General features: G+C 53.1%; 1 protein-coding gene across 2 annotated transcripts in view; it reads left to right on the top strand.

Annotated features, from left to right (window-relative positions):
• The window catches only part of PLEKHM2 (pleckstrin homology and RUN domain containing M2), a 58,512-nt gene extending 39,234 nt beyond the window's left edge, over positions 1–19,278 (top strand). For both annotated transcript variants that reach the window (XM_051988471.1, XM_051988469.1), the window contains 13 exons: positions 3,949–4,174; positions 6,095–6,913; positions 7,260–7,329; positions 7,749–7,839; positions 8,529–8,593; positions 9,069–9,157; positions 10,401–10,533; positions 12,856–13,046; positions 13,172–13,237; positions 14,062–14,221; positions 14,618–14,797; positions 14,886–15,002; positions 18,161–19,278. In XM_051988471.1, coding sequence (XP_051844431.1) covers positions 3,949–4,174; positions 6,095–6,913; positions 7,260–7,329; positions 7,749–7,839; positions 8,529–8,593; positions 9,069–9,157; positions 10,401–10,533; positions 12,856–13,046; positions 13,172–13,237; positions 14,062–14,221; positions 14,618–14,797; positions 14,886–15,002; positions 18,161–18,298 — 2,345 coding nt within the window. In that variant the 3' untranslated portion in view covers positions 18,299–19,278. The remainder of the gene's footprint in view (positions 1–3,948; positions 4,175–6,094; positions 6,914–7,259; positions 7,330–7,748; positions 7,840–8,528; positions 8,594–9,068; positions 9,158–10,400; positions 10,534–12,855; positions 13,047–13,171; positions 13,238–14,061; positions 14,222–14,617; positions 14,798–14,885; positions 15,003–18,160) is intronic.

The raw sequence follows: 19,278 nt of genomic DNA, 5'->3' as shown, positions 1-19,278 counted from the left end.
ATTTCAACAGCCAGGTTGCCCATTTTCCTCAAGTTTAATTTCATTTACTTCTCTGGCTCGTGTGTGTAACAGGAAGCACCGCTCCTATTCAGTCCCTTACAACTTACGATTCCATTGAGCGTGCCATCTGGAAGACTCATCAAGTCAAATGATCCAACAGGTCTTTCTCAGAATGAGTGGCTTTCCTCTGGGTAACTAAGGCCTATTGTCACTTACAGTCCTGAGAGCAGGTGAAATAAACTGAATGATTGCTTTAGGATCATTGGATTGCATTTAGGATCCCTTCGAGGGAAGCACTGAGGGCTTTAAGGGAAAAGCACTTTGGGGCATCTTCTAAAAACAGGTTCAGGAAATCCATCAGCCTAGTCATCTCTGATTCCCACCTTGGCTATCTGGCCTCTAATACAGCATTAAATACGATATTAATCCCAGAGGTCACACTACCCATAGCCTGTTTAGAAGAATAGGAACATTTGCCAGATTTCTGTGATTACTAAGAGCAAATGCTCTTACTAACTTTTATTAGCTCTCAAGACAGATAATACTTCCTCCTTGGCCATAGATTTTCCTCTACAAAAATACCCTTGACCTCAAGATTCGATTATTTTGAGGTTAAAGTCTGAGATCGAGATTAGTCATAAGCCAGCTTCACAATGAAAAAGGCATATTGACCGCCTCCTCCTGTACAGAAGCTGATGAGAACATTGGACTTGAAATCAAAAGATCTGGATTGAATTCTTAGCTCTGCTATTTATTAGCTAGATACCCTTTGACAAGTGACCATCCATCCCTTCACTGTTTCTCCCTCCCACTCCGACTTCAGTTATGTCTGGTATAATCTCTAAGATTCTTTTTAGTCAAGAATCCCATGAATTTGTGAAGCTTTCAGCCACCGTGTAGACCAGGCTCACTCTTATCACCGAATCTTCGAAATAATGCAATACCGATCAATGAGATAGCCTCCTGAAACCGAAACATTCCTCAGGGGCATTCCCCAAACCCATGTTTATGTTACAATTGGTGTGCGAAATCCAGAATTCCATCCTTGAGCAGCTCTTCTCCAGGCACACACAATGTGCATTGGGTTTTTGTTTGTTTTTTTTCTCATCAGTCTAACAACTAACCACAACTTCAAATCAAACTCTCTCTTGCCTGTTGCCGTCATCTGGTGAATGGGGCTTGGTCTTGCTCTGCAGCACCTCAGAGCTTCCAGTTGCCCAAGAACTAACAGCACTCATGGCATTGATCGTTCCATATAAGACAGGGTCCCTAGAGTTAGCTCAGTTCCCCCCACTTATATTCTCAGATTTCTTAAGTGATGAAAGAATTCCCAAGAGAAATCCTGGGGTTAGTCTTTGCCAATTACGAAGACTCTGTTGCCTGGCGGAGGGTTAGCTTTGGGACTTTAACAGTTGATCAGCATTTTTAGTTTCCTGGGTTTCTTTTGATCAGGGCAGCTTTAGTTCCTTTTCTCGTGATATCAGCAATTTGATTGGCCAGCCTTTCCGTGGTCCCTGGCTGGCAGAGTTGACAGGTTTCTGAGACCCAGCATTTTTCCTCTAGCTGGTATTAGTGCCCAGAATGTTCAGCCCTATTGGTGATTATCTTCTTGAGGGATGAGTCCAGGTGGATTGTTGTATATGGTGAAGGGAATGATATGTATCCAGGAGAGAATACCCAGAGGCAACACGGTAGAGGAGAAAGAGGGCTTGGTCTCAAGTGTCTCCTCAGCTACTTTTACTGCCTCTGTGGCTTTAGCCAAATCTCTGGATTCCAGTTTCTTTTTCTATAAAAGGAATTAGCCAGCTAGATTGATTGCTAAGATTCCTCCCTTAGAGTCTGGTCCCAGGAGTATCTGAGCCCCTGTGTCAACCTGTAGCGTCCCCAGTCCTCATGTAAGTAAAGCTGCAAGGTGAAGATCATGGCTCCAGGAGACAGGAGATTAGCACTCAACCCTTTCCCTTCCTCTAATGTTAGAAGGAAATCTGCTGTCTTCAGCAGGCAGCTGCCCTGTTGTTTTTGAGGACCTGCTGTCAATGAGATGGCCCTTCCAGATGGGCTTGGGGGAAGAAGGGCTGAAGCCGCATTTACTCAGGGTAGATAATGGGCAGGGAGATGTGCATGAGCTGGGAAATGTAGCGTGATGTCCTGTGTCCCTCACCCCATTAACCTCGGCCGGGCTGCTCAGCCAGCTGGACTCGTCTCTTTCCATCTTCGTCTGGTGAATGCTCTGTGTATATATGCTTTTCACGGTGGCTCTTTGCCCCATCCCCAACCCTCCAATCCACTCCCCAGGACTGAGGGCACAGTCACCTCCCTTCTGAAGGGGGAGCTCTTCCAGAGGGGCATCTCCCAGCTGCCAAGTACCCAGCCTCTTTGTCCAAGTTGGAGGGAGGTCAAGAATAAGCCGGGAAAGATGACTGTTCAGGTCTGGGGGTCTCTTTAGTGTACAGGATGAGGAATAAGTTAGTGAGATGAAGAGCAGAGATGAGGAACCCAGGGTCTGGAAGCTGCCTTGGATGGTCCTGTTTTATAAATTTCAGTCTTCTTATTCTGACCCTCTCTGTCCCTTCATTCTGTTCCTGGTCCTTCCAGCCTCCCTTTTCCAAAACTTGTCCTCCCAGTCCCATTCCCCACCTCCACCCTACTTGGCTTCTCATCTTCCCTACTTATTCAGCTCTTCATCCTTCTTGCCTCTTCCCCCATTCTTTGCCTCTCATCTGTCCTGTCTCCCACTTTGTTCCTCATTTTTCTGTCCCCCCATTCTCTGCCTCTCCTGTTCCCCACTTCTGCCTCCCAAGTTCATCCCTCGTTTTCCTGTTCCTCACCTCTGTCTCTCAGGTTTATTCCTTGTTTTCCTGTCCCCCAGTTCCTTGCCTCTCCTCCTGTCTCTCACTTCTGTCTCTCAAGTTCATTCCTCGTTTTTCTGTTCCTCGCCTCTGTCTCTCAGGTTTATTCCTTGTTTTCCTGTCCCCCAGTTCCTTGCCTCTCTTCCTGTCCCCTGCCTCTGTAATTTTCATTCTTCATTTTCTTGTCCCCCAGTTCTCTGCCTCTCCTCCTGTCTCCCACTTCTGCCTCTCAAGTTCATTCCTTGTTTTCCTGTTCCTCACCTCTGTCTCTCAGGTTTATTCCTTGTTTTCCTGTCCCCCAGTTCCTTGCCTCTCTTCCTGTCTCCCTCCTCTGTCTCTCAAGTTCATTCCTTGTTTTCCTGTTCCTCGCTTTGTCTCTCAGGTTTATTCCTTGTTTTCCTGTCCCCCAGTTCCTTGCCTCTCTTCCTGTCCCCTGCCTCTGTCATTTTCATTCTTCATTTTCTTGTCCCCCAGTTCTCTGCCTCTCCTCCTGTCTCCCACTTCTGCCTCTCAAGTTCATTCCTCATTTTCTTGTTCCTTAGTTCTTAGCCTCTCTTCTAGTCCCCCACCTCTGTCTGTCATCTTCATTCCTCATCTTCCTGTCCCCTGATCTCTGCCCTCTATTGTATTTGCCCCCTCCCCCTCTCTGTGTCCCCCATCCCTATGCTTCCCCCCTCCCCCCAGGACCCTCTGTAGCAGTTTGGGCTCTTCCTGTTCATGAGAGTTGGGCCAAATTGGCTGCTGACCCATTGGATGGAGCAGATACTCCAGTGTGCCAGAATAGCCCTCTGAATGGGTGCTGAGTTGTGCATCCTGTGCCTTCTTGGTAGCAAAGGGTACTTTGGAGGGAAAAGAAGTGAGTTTAGCAACTGGCTCCTGCATCCCTCAAGGCAGGTTAATCACTTGGGAGGACCCTTCCCAGTCTACCCCCTGTGGGACCCTGGACAGCTCTTTAGGAGCCGGAGAGGTTTCGGGTCCATGTTTCCCTCAGAACCTCAGGGCCACCTGCTGCCTCCCTTCCCAAGGCCGGGAGTGCCCCAGCGCGCAGCGGATGGCCGTGGCTGACGGGCGATTCTCCCCGCTCTGTTCTTCGTCCCAGATGGAGACCTCACGGACACCGTCAGTTGTCCCCGCTCGACCGCCTCGGACTTGACCAGTGGAAAGGCCTCCAGGAAGAGCCCCACGCCACGCTACAACCCCTTCAATGAGGACCGGACAGAGGCTGTGTCCTCCTCCGAGACCACCCCTGTGCACACCTCTCAGGAGAAGGGGGAGACCAGGGCCCTGGACCTGCAAGAGGCCAGCTCAGAGCTGGAGGTGATCAGGTCAGCAGGGAAGGGGATCCCCCTCCTGAGAAGGCTCTTGAGGAGGCAGCTCCCTACTTAGGGGCCCTGCTCTCCAGGCTGTCCCTGGGCTCTTCACTTAGCCCAGTCTTGCCATCCTGTTAGGCTCTTAGAGCCCAGGAGAGTGAGGCAGGCTCTCAGAGGCAGGCGGGCTTTTTCTTTGGAGAGTTAGGAAGTAACCTGCATTTTTGAGACGCTGTGGACATGCGGAGCCGCAGCTCAGGGGGCCAAAATTCAAGTGCTACGGCTTAGGATCTAGGCCTAGGAGATATAGCGCAATGTAACAGTATAAACGTAACAGTCACTGTAACATAATATCATAACACTGTGTTACATCATATCATGTTATAATGATACTAACCATAACTGGCATTTGTAGAGAGCTTTTAAAAACTCCTTCAGGTGCTTTGAATATATTGGCTTGTCTCATTCCCTTAAATGCCCTGAGAGACAGACTCTGCAGGTATTATTTTGACTCCCCACTTAACAGATGAGGAGACTGAGGTCCAGAGAATTTAAGTGACTGATGGAAGGTCACACAGTAAGTATCAGATAGAGGATTTCAACCCAGTGCTTCCTGACTCCCAAGCCCAGCATATTGCTCACTAATGATGATAATTAATTGCTACTATTTACATGGGGCTTTAAAGTTTTTAAAAATGAATGTTTGATAGATAGATAAGATATGTAGATAGATGAGCTGAGAGATCGCTGGATAGTTAGGTAGGTAGGTAGATGAGCAGATGGATAGATGGATGAGTAGATAGATGGATAGATGGATAGATAGATAGATGGATGGATGGATGGATAGATAGATGAATAGATAGATGAGCCTAGAGATAAATGGATAAGTAAGTAGGTAGATAGATGAGCAGATGGATAGATGGATGGGTAGATAGATAAATAGATGGATAGATAGATAGCTAGATGGATGGATGGATAGCTAGATGGATGGATGGATGGATAGATAGATGGATGGATGGATGGATAGATAGATGAGCCAAGAGATAAATGGATAGGTAGGTAGGTAGATAAAGGAGCAGAAAGGTAGATAGAAAGAATCTTCTTTTTTTTATTTTTGCAAGGCAATCAGGATTAAGTGACTTGCCCTGAGTCACCAAGCTAGGAAGTGTTAAATGTCAGAAGTTGCTTCATCCAGTGCATCATCCAGCCACCCCAATATATAGTATCTCATTTGAACCTCCAAACAGCCCTGTAGGTGCTATTATTATCCCCATTTTACAGCTGAGGCTTTTGAGGCACAGTCAGTAAATATCTGAGAGGAGGATTTGAACTCAGGACTTTCCAATTGCAGCTTCCTAGACTCTCCACAGCCTAGCCATTGCCAGCTGCCCCTAGTGATGCCACAGGACAGCTTGGATATGGGAGAGGGAGGGTCAGAAAGACCTGAATTCAAATCCTACTTCTCACACTTACTGGCTGTGTGACCTTGGACAGGACATTGAAGGCTGTTTATCTCAGTCCCCTTGTTGGTAAAATGAGGAGTTTGGACTCCATAGTCTATAAGTCTCCTAACAGCTCTAAAATCTAGGTCCCTGTGATTCATGATTAGTTGCTTAAAGCGACTGCCTGACATCCTGAGGTTAACATCGCAGAATAGTGACTTCTGCTGCCCTAGGGTGCTATTGGGCTCCCTGCAGGGTTCCCATGATCACTGTCCTCCTAGTGCTCTCCCCATGGATCCTCTGCAGAGTTCCGGTGATCACCATCACCCTAACACTCCCCCCATGGATCCCCTGCAGGATCCCCTTTCTCAGATGCCCCCTGCCCTCCCCCTTTAGCTCGCGCACCCAGGAGAGCACTCGCAGGAGGCTCTGAGTCTTTGAGTTCCTGGAGCTCCACTCAGCATCTGCCCCTCTCATCCCTGTAACTCTGGTCCAGGGTCACCAAGAAGAAGAAAACGGGCAAGAAGAAGAAGGCCAGGTCTGAAGAAGAGTTCAGCTCCCTCCCCCCCAACATAGCCCAGGAGAAAGGCACCAAGCAAGGTGGCGGCGACAGCTTCGTCAACGGCCCCGAGCCCCGAGCGGAGGCCCCGAGCACGGCCCCGACATCCCCCCAGGAGGGGGGCGAGGGCCCGAGCAGCACGGCCGGGAGCAGCGACCGCTCGGAGCTGAGCCAGATGGGCCTGCGCATCCCCGAGATGAAGGACACATCTATGGAGAGCGTGGGCCAGCCCCTGAGCAAGGTCATCGACCGGCTCAACGGGCAGCTGGACCCCGGCGGCTGGCCCTCCCACGTCGAGGTGACGGGGCAGTCCTTTCGGACCGGCTCTCCCGGGGACACCCCGGAAAGGCCGCCATTTTGCAACTTTAGCGAGGGGATTCCGGCCCCAATGGACTTCTACCGCTTTACCGTCGAGAGTCCAAACGCTGTTACATCAGGTAGTGGCGACCATGACGTTACAGGGCCTGGCCAACCGATACATGTTCCTGGTAGCGCTGAGGCTGCTGGCCAGGAAGAGGGAGGAAGAGAAGGAGGAAGAGAAGAAGTCACACAGACACCTGCCCCTGTAGAAGGCCCCCCGGAAGCCCCCTCAGAAGCAGAGCCGGCCGGAGAGTGCCCTGCGTCCCAGCCGGAGCCCGGACCCCCGGAGACCATCAAGAGGGAGCAGCCCAGCCCAGGCGTGAGCAGCGCGGAGGACTCCGGAGTGGATGAGGGCCAGGGGAGCCCTCTGGAAATGAGTCACCCATCCGAGTTCAGGTGAGGGTGCCGTGTCCATCCACCCACCTGGAGAGAGCAGCTCCCTGCTGGGGGCCCCCATTATCCGGTGTAGGACCCTCCCTTTAAGTGGGCTTCATCTAGGCTCAAGAGGGGGACTTTGTTGGCGGTGAATGGAGCAGTGGAGCCCGAGCTAGGAGTCTCCAAGAGGCCCCTGCTGGTGCTCTGATTTTTCTTCTCAGAGGATTGTCTGGGTTGGATATGACTTATTCCCAGATGGCGAGGGACCGCCTGTCCCCGGTGCCCTCCCCGCCTCTGCATGCCCTGCGCTGCGCCTGCCTGCCCCCCCTTCTCATCCCCTCCTCTCCCTTCTCCCCGGCCCTCACAGAGTTGACAACAACCACTTGCTCCTCTTGATGATTCACGTCTTTCGAGAAAACGAAGAGCAGCTCTTCAGGGTAAGTCCTAGGCCTTCCGAAGGCTAAGGGAAAGAGTGGGGCCATGGGAAGGGGCAGGGGTGCAAGGCTAGGATACTGTGGGGCAGGGGAGGCGCGAGTCAACACCCCTTCTCATACCCTTCCAGTATCATCGGGGAGGTAATGGGCCAGGAAGCTGGGGTTCACCCTGCCCCCCAAGGCAGATTGGAGTGGGACTCACTGGGCAAGAAGGACCTAGAAGTTCGGACTTTGGCTGGGAACCTCCTTGCCGACCGCTTTCTGTCCAGGCTTTTCTCTGATTTCTTCTCCCTAAAGTGCTTTCAAGCACTTGGAGCCTATGTCTACCTGGGGCGTGGGGGGGCTGGGGCACGGATGCCAGGACAGACTGAAAGCCCCTGGTCTCTAACAGGCAGGGGCCTTCTCTCCCTTTGGCCACCCAGATGATCCGTATGAGCACAGGGCATATGGAAGGGAACCTCCAGCTCTTGTACGTGCTGTTGACCGACTGTTATATCTACTTACTCCGAAAAGGTAGCTCTGACTTCCCTTGATTGTTGATGCTGCGGGGGAGGCTCGATGTCCCATCACTCCCCTGGATGCCCTTTTAGGTTCTGTCCGTAATGGGCTACCAGGCGTGATGTTTGGTCTCCCCACTCTGCTTTAGCCCGGGCTGTGCCCCACACCTGGAGGTCCATCCTTTCTCATGTCTAGCTCTCAGAATTGCCAGCTCCCTTTAAGATCCAAGAGCTCCCTCCTCGAGGAAGACTTTGCTGTTGTCTCCCTGATTTTCTCTCCCCCCAATAACTGTATCCATTTTGCATTTACCGCTTTATTGTAAGCTCCTTGGGGGCAGGAACCATTTTATTTTTGTCTCTGGATCTCCAAGATAACACACTGTCTGGGACTCGGTGGGCGTTTAAGAAGTGTTGGACGATTAGACCGGATTGGGATTAGCTTTGAGTTAGGTCGAATCCATTCCGATGCCCCTGCCTAGGCTGGGCTCCCCCGTAGCTCCCACCTCCTCCTGGGATGACCTAGAGCCTGATGTGTTGGCAGGAGCTAACCCAGTCCTGACTTCCTGGAGGGATGCACTTCATGGCTCCCCCGGAGACTCTTGGGAGAATCTGATGCCAGGGGGCAGGAAAGGGAGCCACTCCCTGCTGGAAGGGAGGGAAGGGACGGGGCTGCTGCTCTGGAGACAGACCTCTGGCTTCTCTTAGGGGCCACGGAGAAGCCGTACCTGGTAGAAGAGGCGGTCTCCTACAATGAGCTGGACTACATCTCGGTGAGTTCGCACTGTCTGGGGACACGGGACAGGGTCCCCCGGATCTCTGGCCCCCGATTATTCCCCCGTTAGCTCTCATGGCAGGGGATGAGGCTGCCATCCCCCCGGGTCATCACCCCCTGAGCCAGCCTACCGTCCCTTTGGGGCAGCCTCAGAGGAGGGCATTTGCTGCCATCATCCCCCACCCTGGCCGTCTGAGGTCAAGGTCGGGAGGCTGACTCACACGTACTTTGGCAGCAGCTTCAGAGGCTTTGCCAGGCCTGGCAGCACATCAGCTTCGGGGCTGTGGGCACCGAGACCGAAGGCCCCTGTTTGCTGCAGCCTCTGACACCGAGGAGCTCTGGCCTCCTCAGACCCAGGCTCCCTTCTCCCCCGCACCCTTCCCAGCCCCGTGCCGGGGAGTCCCTGAATCCCGCGTTAGTACGGATGCACATCCTCGATGAACATTCACAGGCTCTCTCTGGGCTCTCACCAGGTCGGCCTGGATCAGCAGACTGTGAAACTTGTTTGCACCAACCGAAGGAAGCAGTTTCTTCTCGACACGGCTGACGTGACCCTGGCTGAGTAAGATTTCCACCCCACCCCTTGGACTGGAGACCATCCAGTCCAACTCTAAAAATCATCAGCTAGGGAAACTGAGGCTACAAAGGGAAGTGACTCAAATTAACATCAGAACCAGGACTTGGACCTGGGTCTCCAGAGTTCTATCCATCACATCCTCAGTATAAGGTCTAAGACTGAAGAATGGATGATAAGATTATAAAAGGCCTTGAATGCCAAATAAAGGATTTAATATCTGATCATTTGCCACATTTTATCGGTGCTTCCCTCTACAACATACCTCCTCTCCAAGCCCGTCTGTCCAGACACAAGGTCACAGTCCAGGGTCAGTCCTCAGGAACCTTCGATAGCTCCCTCTTGCCTCAGTCTCCCTTTCTGGGCTTTTCCACTTCGCGGCCACTTTGCACTGCAGTCTCACTGCTCCAGCTGCCATTTCCTGTGCTAGGTGTTCCATCCCCATCTCTGGGACGTGTCCTGGCTGTCCCTCACCTAGGAGCAGCTCACGGGCCGTCTTCCTGGACAGACCCCTCAATGTTCCTTCCTCTCTAGAGTGACCTGGGATCTGTCAGATGGTCTTTGTTACCCTCCCCCTCATGTCAGCTCCTTGAGACTAGGCCCCCCTTTGTTTTTCTGGGACCCCCAGCAGCCAGCACAGAACATGGCACCTAAGTGCCTAAGAGCACTGCTTGTGCTGGGTCGGCAGAGCCTGCATTTGGGGTCAGAGGAGCTGGGTTCAAAATCGAACTCTCCCACTTACCACCTGTGTGACTTTTGGGAAGCCAAAATCCCCCTGAGACTCAGTTTCCTCATCTGTATAATGAGGGGTGTCCCCTCTGACTCTGGATCCACGCTCTCTGACCCTCTGTGTAGAACCCCTGCCGAGCTCTGGGACAAAGGTAAAGGCTGGGGCTGCTCCCTGGAGAAGCTTCTGGTTGATGGGACAGGAGCAATGGAAGGCAGTGGGGGACAGTGGGCACTGATGCTCTGGGTTCAAACCCTGCCTTTGCCTTTTATTACCTGAGTGACTTGGGGCAAGCCTCCCTCAGTTTCCTCACCTGTAAAATGGGGTGATAATAGTCCAGGGTTATAGTGAGGTTCAGATGAGATGTAAATGCTTAGCATAGTGCCTGGTACGTACTAGGTGCTTAATAAGTGCTCATTTTCTTCTTTTCCTGGCCTTGGATCCCTCGGGAGGGGGGGTCTCCTCACACGCCCTCTTATTGCACTTATTTCCCTCCTTCCTCAGGTTTTTCTTGGTCTCTCTCAAGTCGGCGATGATCAAAGGTTGCCGGGAGCCCCCGTACCCCAGTGTCCTGACCGACGCCACCATGGAGAAGCTGGCACTGGCCAAGTTTGTGGCCCAGGAATCGAAATGTGAGGTAGGAGTGTGGGTAGGTGGGACAGAGGATGGGAAGGGGCTGATTGAAGGGGCCAGGGAGCCAGGACTATCGGCAGGACAGGCTGCCTGCCGTCCTTACAGAGCAAGGGTGAGGGCTGGGGACCCAAGGCCTGGGCAGTGCGTGGGAGAGGTTTCTCTCTACTAAAATTGGCAGGGGAAGGGGGATACTCCCCAAAAGGCTACGACGTATGAGACCAGCTCTTAGCATCTTCTGTACCAGATCTGCTCCCTGAAGGGGGCTATGGGGGTGGGGGGCACTAACAAGTACTTATTAAATGCTGGCCACTGTGCTAGGGAGGGCTCCAGAAACTTCAATGACTCCCCGTTGCCTCTAGGATGAAAAAGAAACCCATTTGGGTTCTGGGTCTTATTTCACATTGTTTCCTTTCGAAAACAAAACGGCTCCCGGCCTTGAGGAGCTGTGTTCTCCTGGGAGCGGTAACACGTGTTCCTAGAAGCAGATACTTAATCTACAGAGAACTTCTGGGGAGGAAGATCAGAATAGCATACCCGGTGCTTGTTTTCACTGGGCGTGAAAGGGACCAGAAGCTCCGGGTCATAGAAGGGTGGGAGCAGCCTGTGCCATGGCCTGGAGAGAGAGGAACTGGGATGGACCTGGAGGCCACTCTGAGGGAGGACGAGTCCCAGGGAGGAAGGGTGCAGAAGGGAGTGGAGCGGATCTGATCGGAGCCGCTGCAGTTTGAGGGATGGCGGAGCAGCTCAGTCAAGGGCATTCGGCTCATGGTACATGCAGGCCTCTGGCCTTCGTCCTGGGGATTCCAAAATGGACCATCCCCAACCTCGAGACTCCTCCCCTCCTGTGCTGGGTGATACTAGGGCTCTGCCTGTGTTGGGAGCTGGAGGCTCCGGGTTTGCTCCTTCCTACCTGGTGACCATGGAAGTCCCATAACTCCCTGGGCCCTCCGGTGTCCCAGAACCTCCTGTGGTTCTGTGACTGTGACTGATCTTAGGGAAGAGTCGGGCAGGAGAGCCCAATCATTTTCAGCTGAGACAAGGGAGACTTCCTGGAGGAGGCAGCCCCTGAGCTGGGTGATGGAAGGAAAAGGATTCCAGAAAGCTGAGAAGCAGGGCTGGGGAGGGTGCTCCGGGAAGGGGGCCAGGAGGGCAGCCTGAGTGTGGGGAGAGGCCAGCGGGAGCCAACTTGGCTGCAGCTTCCAAAGGTAAAGGGGAGGCTTGTTTGGAAGAAGCCGGAAAAGCAGGCTTGGAACAGGGCCACAGAGAGCGTCCAGCCTTGGGCGGAGCAGCTTCAAATTATCCTAAAGACTCCTCAGGTGTTAAAGGGAGGAGGAACCCTGGGACTGCCATGAAGGGGCACTCCCCAGTGAGGGAACTCTCTCCACCACTGCAGGTCAGCCTCCTGGGAGGCTGAGGCTTACAGAGCTGAGGGGCCAGCTCCAGGCTAAGAATGTGGAGAGGGAAGGAAAAGATCTGAGGGCACTCTCCCAGCAGAGGCCATCAGGGCCGGGCCGGGAGGGGAGATAGGGGAGGAGTGCAGGCTATGGGGGCTTTTCCCTAAGAGTGAGTCCCCTGAGGACAGGCTGCAATAACTGTGGTGACGATAATAATAATGGCAGCAACGACAACAAACCAGCCTGGTTCTCCACCAGGCTGGGAGGTCAGCACTGTGGTTTACCCATTTACAGTTGAGAACACTGAGGCAGGCAGAGGTTAGAAGACCCACTGGTAAGCATCTGAGGCTTTATTTGAACTCAACTCTTCTCACTCCAGGCCCAGCACCCTGTGGACTGGGGCGCCCCCTAGCCAATGAATTTTAGCCAAACCTAGCTCAGTGCTCTGTCAGCTCCTCTTTCCCTCCCTTTATATGCTGGGTGCTGAGCACACAGTAGGTGCTTAGTGCTTGTTGGCTCTCTGCACACAGTGGGAATATCATAAATATTGGTTGTTCTGCAACTGACTCATGACCTCTCTCTGACTCTCTCTCTCCTTCCCTTTGTCTGTCTCTTTGTTTCTCTCTTTCCCTTCCCCTCTCTCTCGCTCTCTCTCTGTTTTTTCCTCTTCCTATCTGTCTCTCTCCCTGTTTCTTTAATTTGTCTTTGTCTCTTTCTCTCTGTCTCTCCTTCTCCCTCTGTCTCTGTCTCCATTTCTCCTCTCTCTCGTCTCCGTCTCTCTTTCCCTCTCTCGGTTTCTATCTTTCCTTCTTCTCCCCGTCTGTCTTTCTGAATCTCTCTCCCTCTGTTTCTCCTCTGTCGTCTCCTACTCTCTGTCTCTGTCTCTCCCTCTGTCTCCGTCTCTGTCCCCTCCCCCTTCCCCCCTCCCTCAGGCGTCTGCGGTCACGGTTCGGTTCTACGGGCTGGTGCACTGGGAGGATCCTCTGGATGAGAGCCCAGGCCCGGCCCCCTGCCACTACTCCTCTCCGGAGAACGCGGTCACCAAAGAAGGGATGCTGCACTACAAGGCGGGCACCTCGTACCTGGGCAAGGAGCACTGGAAGTCCTGCTTCGTGGTCCTCAGGTGGGTCGGCGGGGCTCGAGCCCTCAGCCCTCTGCCCTCTGAGGTTGCTGTGGGAGGCGGCCCCGCGCTGCCGGGATGCCCCGCCTCCACACGGCCTCTAACCCCGCCTCCTCCCCGCCCTACAGCAATGGCATCCTCTATCAGTATCCAGACCGCACTGACGTCATCCCTCTGCTCTCCGTGAACATGGGGTAAGTATTCTGGAGAGGGGAGGAGGGGGAGGGGCAGCCTGGCAGCCTCCTCTGCTCATCCCCCCAGGGCCCTGCTTTGGGGCCTAGTTAGGTGTAAAAACCATCTGCATGGATAGGGCCCCAGGACAGAACTACGAGAGTAATGGAGCAGCCTGCCTGGATAGACAGGTGGTGAGTTCCTCATCACGAGAAGTATCCAAGCAGAGGCTCACTAGCCAGTCATCTTCTACGTTGTAGAAAAGGGTCGTATTAAGACAAGATGGCTTTGGATTCCTTTTTTTTAAAATGCATCTCACCTAAATTTCCCCCTGTATTCCTCTTTACCTCCTCCCAAGGAGCCATCCCTTCCTACAAAGACTTTCTCAGAGGGAAAGTTCTTTCACCAGTGCAGGTAGCTGTTCTGCAATGTAGTCCACGGAAGTTGCCGGGGCCACTGAGAAGTTAAGAGACTGGCCACTGGGACTGACCCTGAGGCCGTCTCCTGTCCCCTGCCTCTCCATCCTTAGGAGAAAGCTATAACACAGGAAGAAATGTGTGAACATGGGCAGACTCTGAACCCGAGGGCCGGGAGCCCCAAAATTTTCTGGATCCACACTAAGGTTAATGAGCACTGTGGTCAGGGGCAGGCCATAGGCAGGGAGCTGTCCCGTCTTCCTGAGTACTTAGGGGGGCTGGCCTTCAGGACAACAGGCAGAAAAAACCCAAAGGTTCCTTTGGCCGGTGGCACACAAGCCCTCTCCCGCAGAGGCGTCTGGGGCGGCAGGTTGGGTTTCCCCACCCCCATCCCCGTTCCCTCCCTCACCCTGTTTCACGGTTGGCCCCAGAGGGGAGCAGTGTGGCGGCTGCCGAAGGTCCAACACCACAGACCGGCCCCACGCCTTCCAGGTGATCCTCACCGACCGACCGTCCCTGGAGCTGAGCGCCGACAATGAACTGGAGATGGCCGACTGGATGCAGCACCTCTGCCAGGCTGTTTCTAAGGGAGTGAGTTCTCTGTGGATGGGCCCCTGACAGCCCCACCCCCAGGGGAGGGGAGGGACAGCCTGGACACTCCCGGGCCCACCCCGGGACTGGAGCCACAGCTGAGATGGAGGTCTGGGAGGCTAAGGCCGGCTCACCCTGCCTTTAGCTAAAGAGCTCGATTCTAATCCTGCCTGAGCCACTTAACCCTCTGTGAGAGTCTGAATAAGTCCCTTGGCTTTTCCAGCCCTGAATCTCCTCCTGTGTACAATACGGGAGTTGGATCTAGTGCCTTCCAGTATTAAAAGCTGTGCTCCTCCGCGTTTGCTCTCCCAGACCCAGCAGCCAATAGGAGGGAGGAGCCTCCGTGGGCTGTGGGAGGCCAGGCGCTGACCCTTGCCTCCTCTGTCTCTGGCCCAGGTCATCCCCCAGGGCGTCGCCCCCAGCCCCTGCCTCCCCTGCTGCCTGGTGATCACCGATGACCGGCTCTTCACGTGCCATGAGGACTGTCAGACCAGCTTCTTCCGCTCGCTGGGAACCGTGGAGCTGGCCGACGTGGCGGCCGTGTCCACGGAGCCCGGCAAGGAGTACTGCGTCCTGGTGAGGGCGGGAGAACCCGAGGCGTCTGGGAGGTGGGGAGGGGGACCTCCCGCATACCCCGGGGCCCTGACCATGTGTCCTGCCTTAGGAGTTCTCCCAGGACCAGCCGCAGCTGCTCCCGCCCTGGGTCATCTATCTGAGCTGCACTACAGAACTGGACCGATTCCTGGCTGCGCTGACCTCGGGGTGGAGAACTATTTATCAGGTAACGCTCTGGAGTAGGGGGGAACTGGGAAAACACCCAGTGGAATGGCGGGGGCACTTTATGGGGCTCTGAGCTTGGAGTCCTGAAGACCGGGGGTCAGACCCTCCAGCGTTCTCTGGAACTGGGGAGCCTTGGGAGCAGGACTAATAAACATTTAGCTAGCACCAGCTGTGTGCCAGGCAGTTAAAATAAATTCTTGTTTGGTCTTCACAAAATCCCTAGGAGGTAGGTGCCCTGATTATCCCTATTTTAATAAGAATGATAATGGCAGTTTTTATAGCACTTACTATGGGCCAGGCATTTTAAAAAAAAAACTTAAATACTCTCATTTGATCTCACAGCATTCCCGGAAGGTAGGGGCCATTACTATCCCTATTTTAATAAGAATAATAATAGCATTTTTCTAGAGTGCCTACTATGTGCCAGACATTTTTTAAAAACCATATTTTCATTGGATCTCACAACATTTCTGGAAGGTAGGTGTTATTATTAGCCCTATTTTAATAAGAATGATAGTGGCATTTTTATGGCACCTACTATGTGCCAGGCACTTTACAAAAACCATAAATAGTCTCATTTGGTCTCATAATATTCCTGGAAGGTAGGTGCTGTGATGATCTCTATTTTAATAATAATAATAATGGCATTTTTCTATAGCATCTACTATGTGCCTTTTAAAAACCATAAATATTCTTATTTGATCTCACAACATTCCTGGAAGATAGGTGCCATGATTATCCCTATTTTAATCAGAATGATAATGATTAACTTTATATGGCACCTACTATGTGCCAGGTACTGTGGTGTCTCATCTGATCCTCACAACAACCTTTTGCTGCAGGTGCTATTGTTACCCCCACTTCACAGATGAGAAAACTGAGACAGGTCTTGCTTAGAGTCACACACCTAAGTGAGGTCACATTTGAACTCAGGTCTTCATGACTCCAGGCCTGGTGCTCTGTGTGCTTCAGTTCCAACCACCATAATCTCTCAGGGGCCCATACATGTTCCTTAAGACTAGTTTTAAGAGGAATTGCTGATCTTCATTGGTGAAGAGAGTTCCCACGCTGGAAGTTCCCTGCATTGTTGAAATCAGAGGGCCGGTCCAACATGGTTTCCCATATTTGTCACGGGGCTTGAAGCCACAGGGAGCCAGGGACTTGAACCTCGCCTTTCTCCCCACTCTCTACTTCTGGAGCCCTGCAGTAGCCTTGAGATGATCTGGGGCCAGATTCAGGTTCTGGTGCCACTTTGCAGCCTCCTGCCCATACCATCATCCAGAGTAGAGTCACCTAGGACCTTGCCTGGGGCTTACATGATGCCCCCAGCCCAACCTAAACTTTGCTCTGGTGCTGGAATGGGAGGGGGAACTTTCCAGGCTCAGGATCAGAGCGGTTCTATAAAGGAAGTCTCTCATTCTGACTCCAAAGCCAGACCTCTTTCTGCCTCCCTTTCACACTGTGAGGTGTGTTTTCTCCACTCCCCTAGCCTCAGTTTACCCATCTGTAAAAGTGAAAATTCTTCCTGTAATCCCTACCTCAGGGACAGTCACTGGACAGGGCTCATCAATAATAGTCTGGGAGACTTGAGAAAAAAAAGAAAAAGATGTTGAGTAAAGCCTTTGAAACGCTCCAATAATGCCAGTTATTATCCTCTTTCAGCTACCTCTGTTCTTCAGATAAAAATCTGCAGAGTTCCAAAAATGCTTTTGCCCAGAATTTCTCCTCTCCCAGAAGGCTTTTTTCCCAGGGGGAGGATGTGACAGCTGTCTTTAAGCACGCGACTGCCATCCATGAAAGAGGGATTGATTCTTCTTGGCCCCAGATCAGGACTCCTGGATTAAAGTCCCAGAGAAGTGGTTTAATGTCCCAAAGTGGGAAGTGCTCACTGGACGTTCTTGGCAAGAAGACCCTTTGCAGGACAGGTTATGGAAGAGAGTGGGTTTTTAGGTCTGAGTTGGCCCGGCTGCTCTCCAAAGCTCCTTCCCACTGAGGCGTTCTCCAGACAGTTTCCCCCCAGACCTCCCGGAGGTTAGCTGACCAATCCAGAGCCAAGATTTGACTCCAGATTCCCAAATTAGGGCTCTTTTCACTAATCTGTCATCCAGTGCCTAGTGCCTCTTATGGACTTGCTTCATAAATACCCATTTAACACTGATAATTCATAGTCATAGAACCCGGGGCCTGGAAGAACCCTTGGAATCTAGAACTTCAGAGTTTACAGTCTGAGACAGACACCCGTTTCATGCGCCATCTGTGCCCCAGCTGTAGGCCGAGATGGAGAGGGACAGAAGGGCCAGCGGCGGCTCAGGCTCGCCTTGCTTGTGGCCAAGCTGGGCCCGAATCCCAGGATCCAATCTGGGTCAGGCTGCAGTTGTGTTTTAATCTAAAAAAGTCAGCCTTGAATTTATAACTCTGGAGCTGGAAGGGACTTCAGGGGTCCAATGCATTCACTTTATCCAGGAGGAACAGAGACCCGGGGAGAAAAGGGTGGGATTTATCCAAGATCACCTTGGGGACCTCGGAGAGGATTGGAGCCTTTAATTCCAAAGGCGGGTCGGGTCCTGTTTCTCCACCAGTTCCCTGTTTTAATCCATGAATGGAGCATTTCAGAGAGTACTGGATTGGGGGTGAGAGAACCTGGATCCTCATCTGCTACTTCTTTCCTTTGTGACTTAGGGGGAATCACTTAAACCCCTCTTTTTTCCAATGCCTCAGTTTCCTTACTGTTAAATGAAAGGTTTAGACTTGAATGGCCTTTAAGATCTCTTCCAGCTTTAAATCTATGAATCCTATGGTCCTAGTCCCTGAACCCCAAACCTTACCCCACTTTTTCCTCTGGATGCCCCCCACTTTCAAAGCAGGAGACTCAAGTTTGTCCGGCACCTTGGGACAGGCAGCAGTCCCAGGGTGGTTGCCAGCTCTTGGGTGGGCAACCCTCGAGTCTCCCCCATTCATTTTCCAGACTCACGTAGCCAGCTGGTGTCAGAGGCAGGATTGGAAGCCACGTTCAGTCTGGCCTCCACCCTGCCTGCCTCCTCCCGCGCCATGCTGCCTCTGAGACAGGAGCCTGGCGCCTGGAGGCTGGGCCCGGACTCCCAGCGAGCTGCCTCACCTCCCTCTCCTCCCTCTGCCTCCCTCCCCCATCTCCCTGCACAGGTAGAACTTCCGCACAAGGCAATCCAGGAGACCTCCAACAAGAAGAAATTCGAGGATGCCCTGAGCCTCATCCACAGTGCCTGGCAGAGGAGCGATAGCCTGTGCCGAGGCCGAGCCTCTCGGGACCCCTGGTGCTGAGGCTGGAACTGGACCGTGCCCCTGACTCTGCCTCCCCCAAGAGGAGGGCAGCAAGGGCCCCAGGCGGAGCACAGCTGCTCCCGGAGGGGCTCCCTCCTCTGGCTCTGGAGGGCCTCCGGGCTGGGACGATGCAGCCCCCTGCGGCCGAGACTGGGTCTTCTGGACGCCTCCTGGGCTGTGTTCCGGGTGCCTGTCTTATAGGAACAGGGAAGAGACGGAGAGTGAGCCCTATGGGCTCTGCAGCTGCCCTCCCCCCCAGACCCAGATTGGGGGGTATTCTGCTGGCTCTAAGCCATGACAATAATAATAATAATAATAATAATAATAATATACAGATATCCTATAAAAGGCTCTCACCGAGCTGGCTGGAGGTCCTGTCTCCGCTCTTGGGCATTGGACAGTGGCCAGGGGTGGGCAGAGCAGGTACATCTCAGGAGCGCCACCCCTCCCCCCAAGCACCCGAGCACTTCACCTGCACATGCCCCGAGTTTGTGGGGGGATTTCTGCATGTTTTCATCTCTTCAGCCTCATCCCAAAGTGCACGGCTTCATGCCCGCGCCCCGTGCAGAGGGTGTGGGGGGGTGCCTTCTGTGGGTGCCTGGCACCTTTCACACACAGCTCCTCCCCACCCCCCAGAGACCACCCTGCTCAGGGCCAGAGGAGATGCCCGGAGTCGCAGTCCAGGAGGGGAAGCTGGAGGATTGGGGGTCAGGAGGAAGGGGGTGCCGCCCTCCCCACCTCCATCCCTGATCTTGTCTCCTCCACGAGGAAGGGGTTTCGAGGCAACACGGGGCAAGGCGAAATCTGGAGAGGGGCTGGAATAAAAAGGAGCCCTGGGGAAGAGGGGCCCTCTACTCTCTACCACCACTGCCCCTTCCTCCACAGGAACTTACAGGAATAGCCACAACTCCCCCTCCCTTTGGGAGGGAGGGACGGGAAAGGGTTTGGGTATTTTTTTTTAAATAAAAGACATTATATTA

The sequence above is a fragment of the Antechinus flavipes genome, chromosome 3 (assembly GCF_016432865.1).
Source record: "Antechinus flavipes isolate AdamAnt ecotype Samford, QLD, Australia chromosome 3, AdamAnt_v2, whole genome shotgun sequence".
NCBI classification, from domain to species: domain Eukaryota; kingdom Metazoa; phylum Chordata; class Mammalia; order Dasyuromorphia; family Dasyuridae; genus Antechinus; species Antechinus flavipes.
This window is presented reverse-complemented; position numbering and strand designations above follow the sequence as displayed.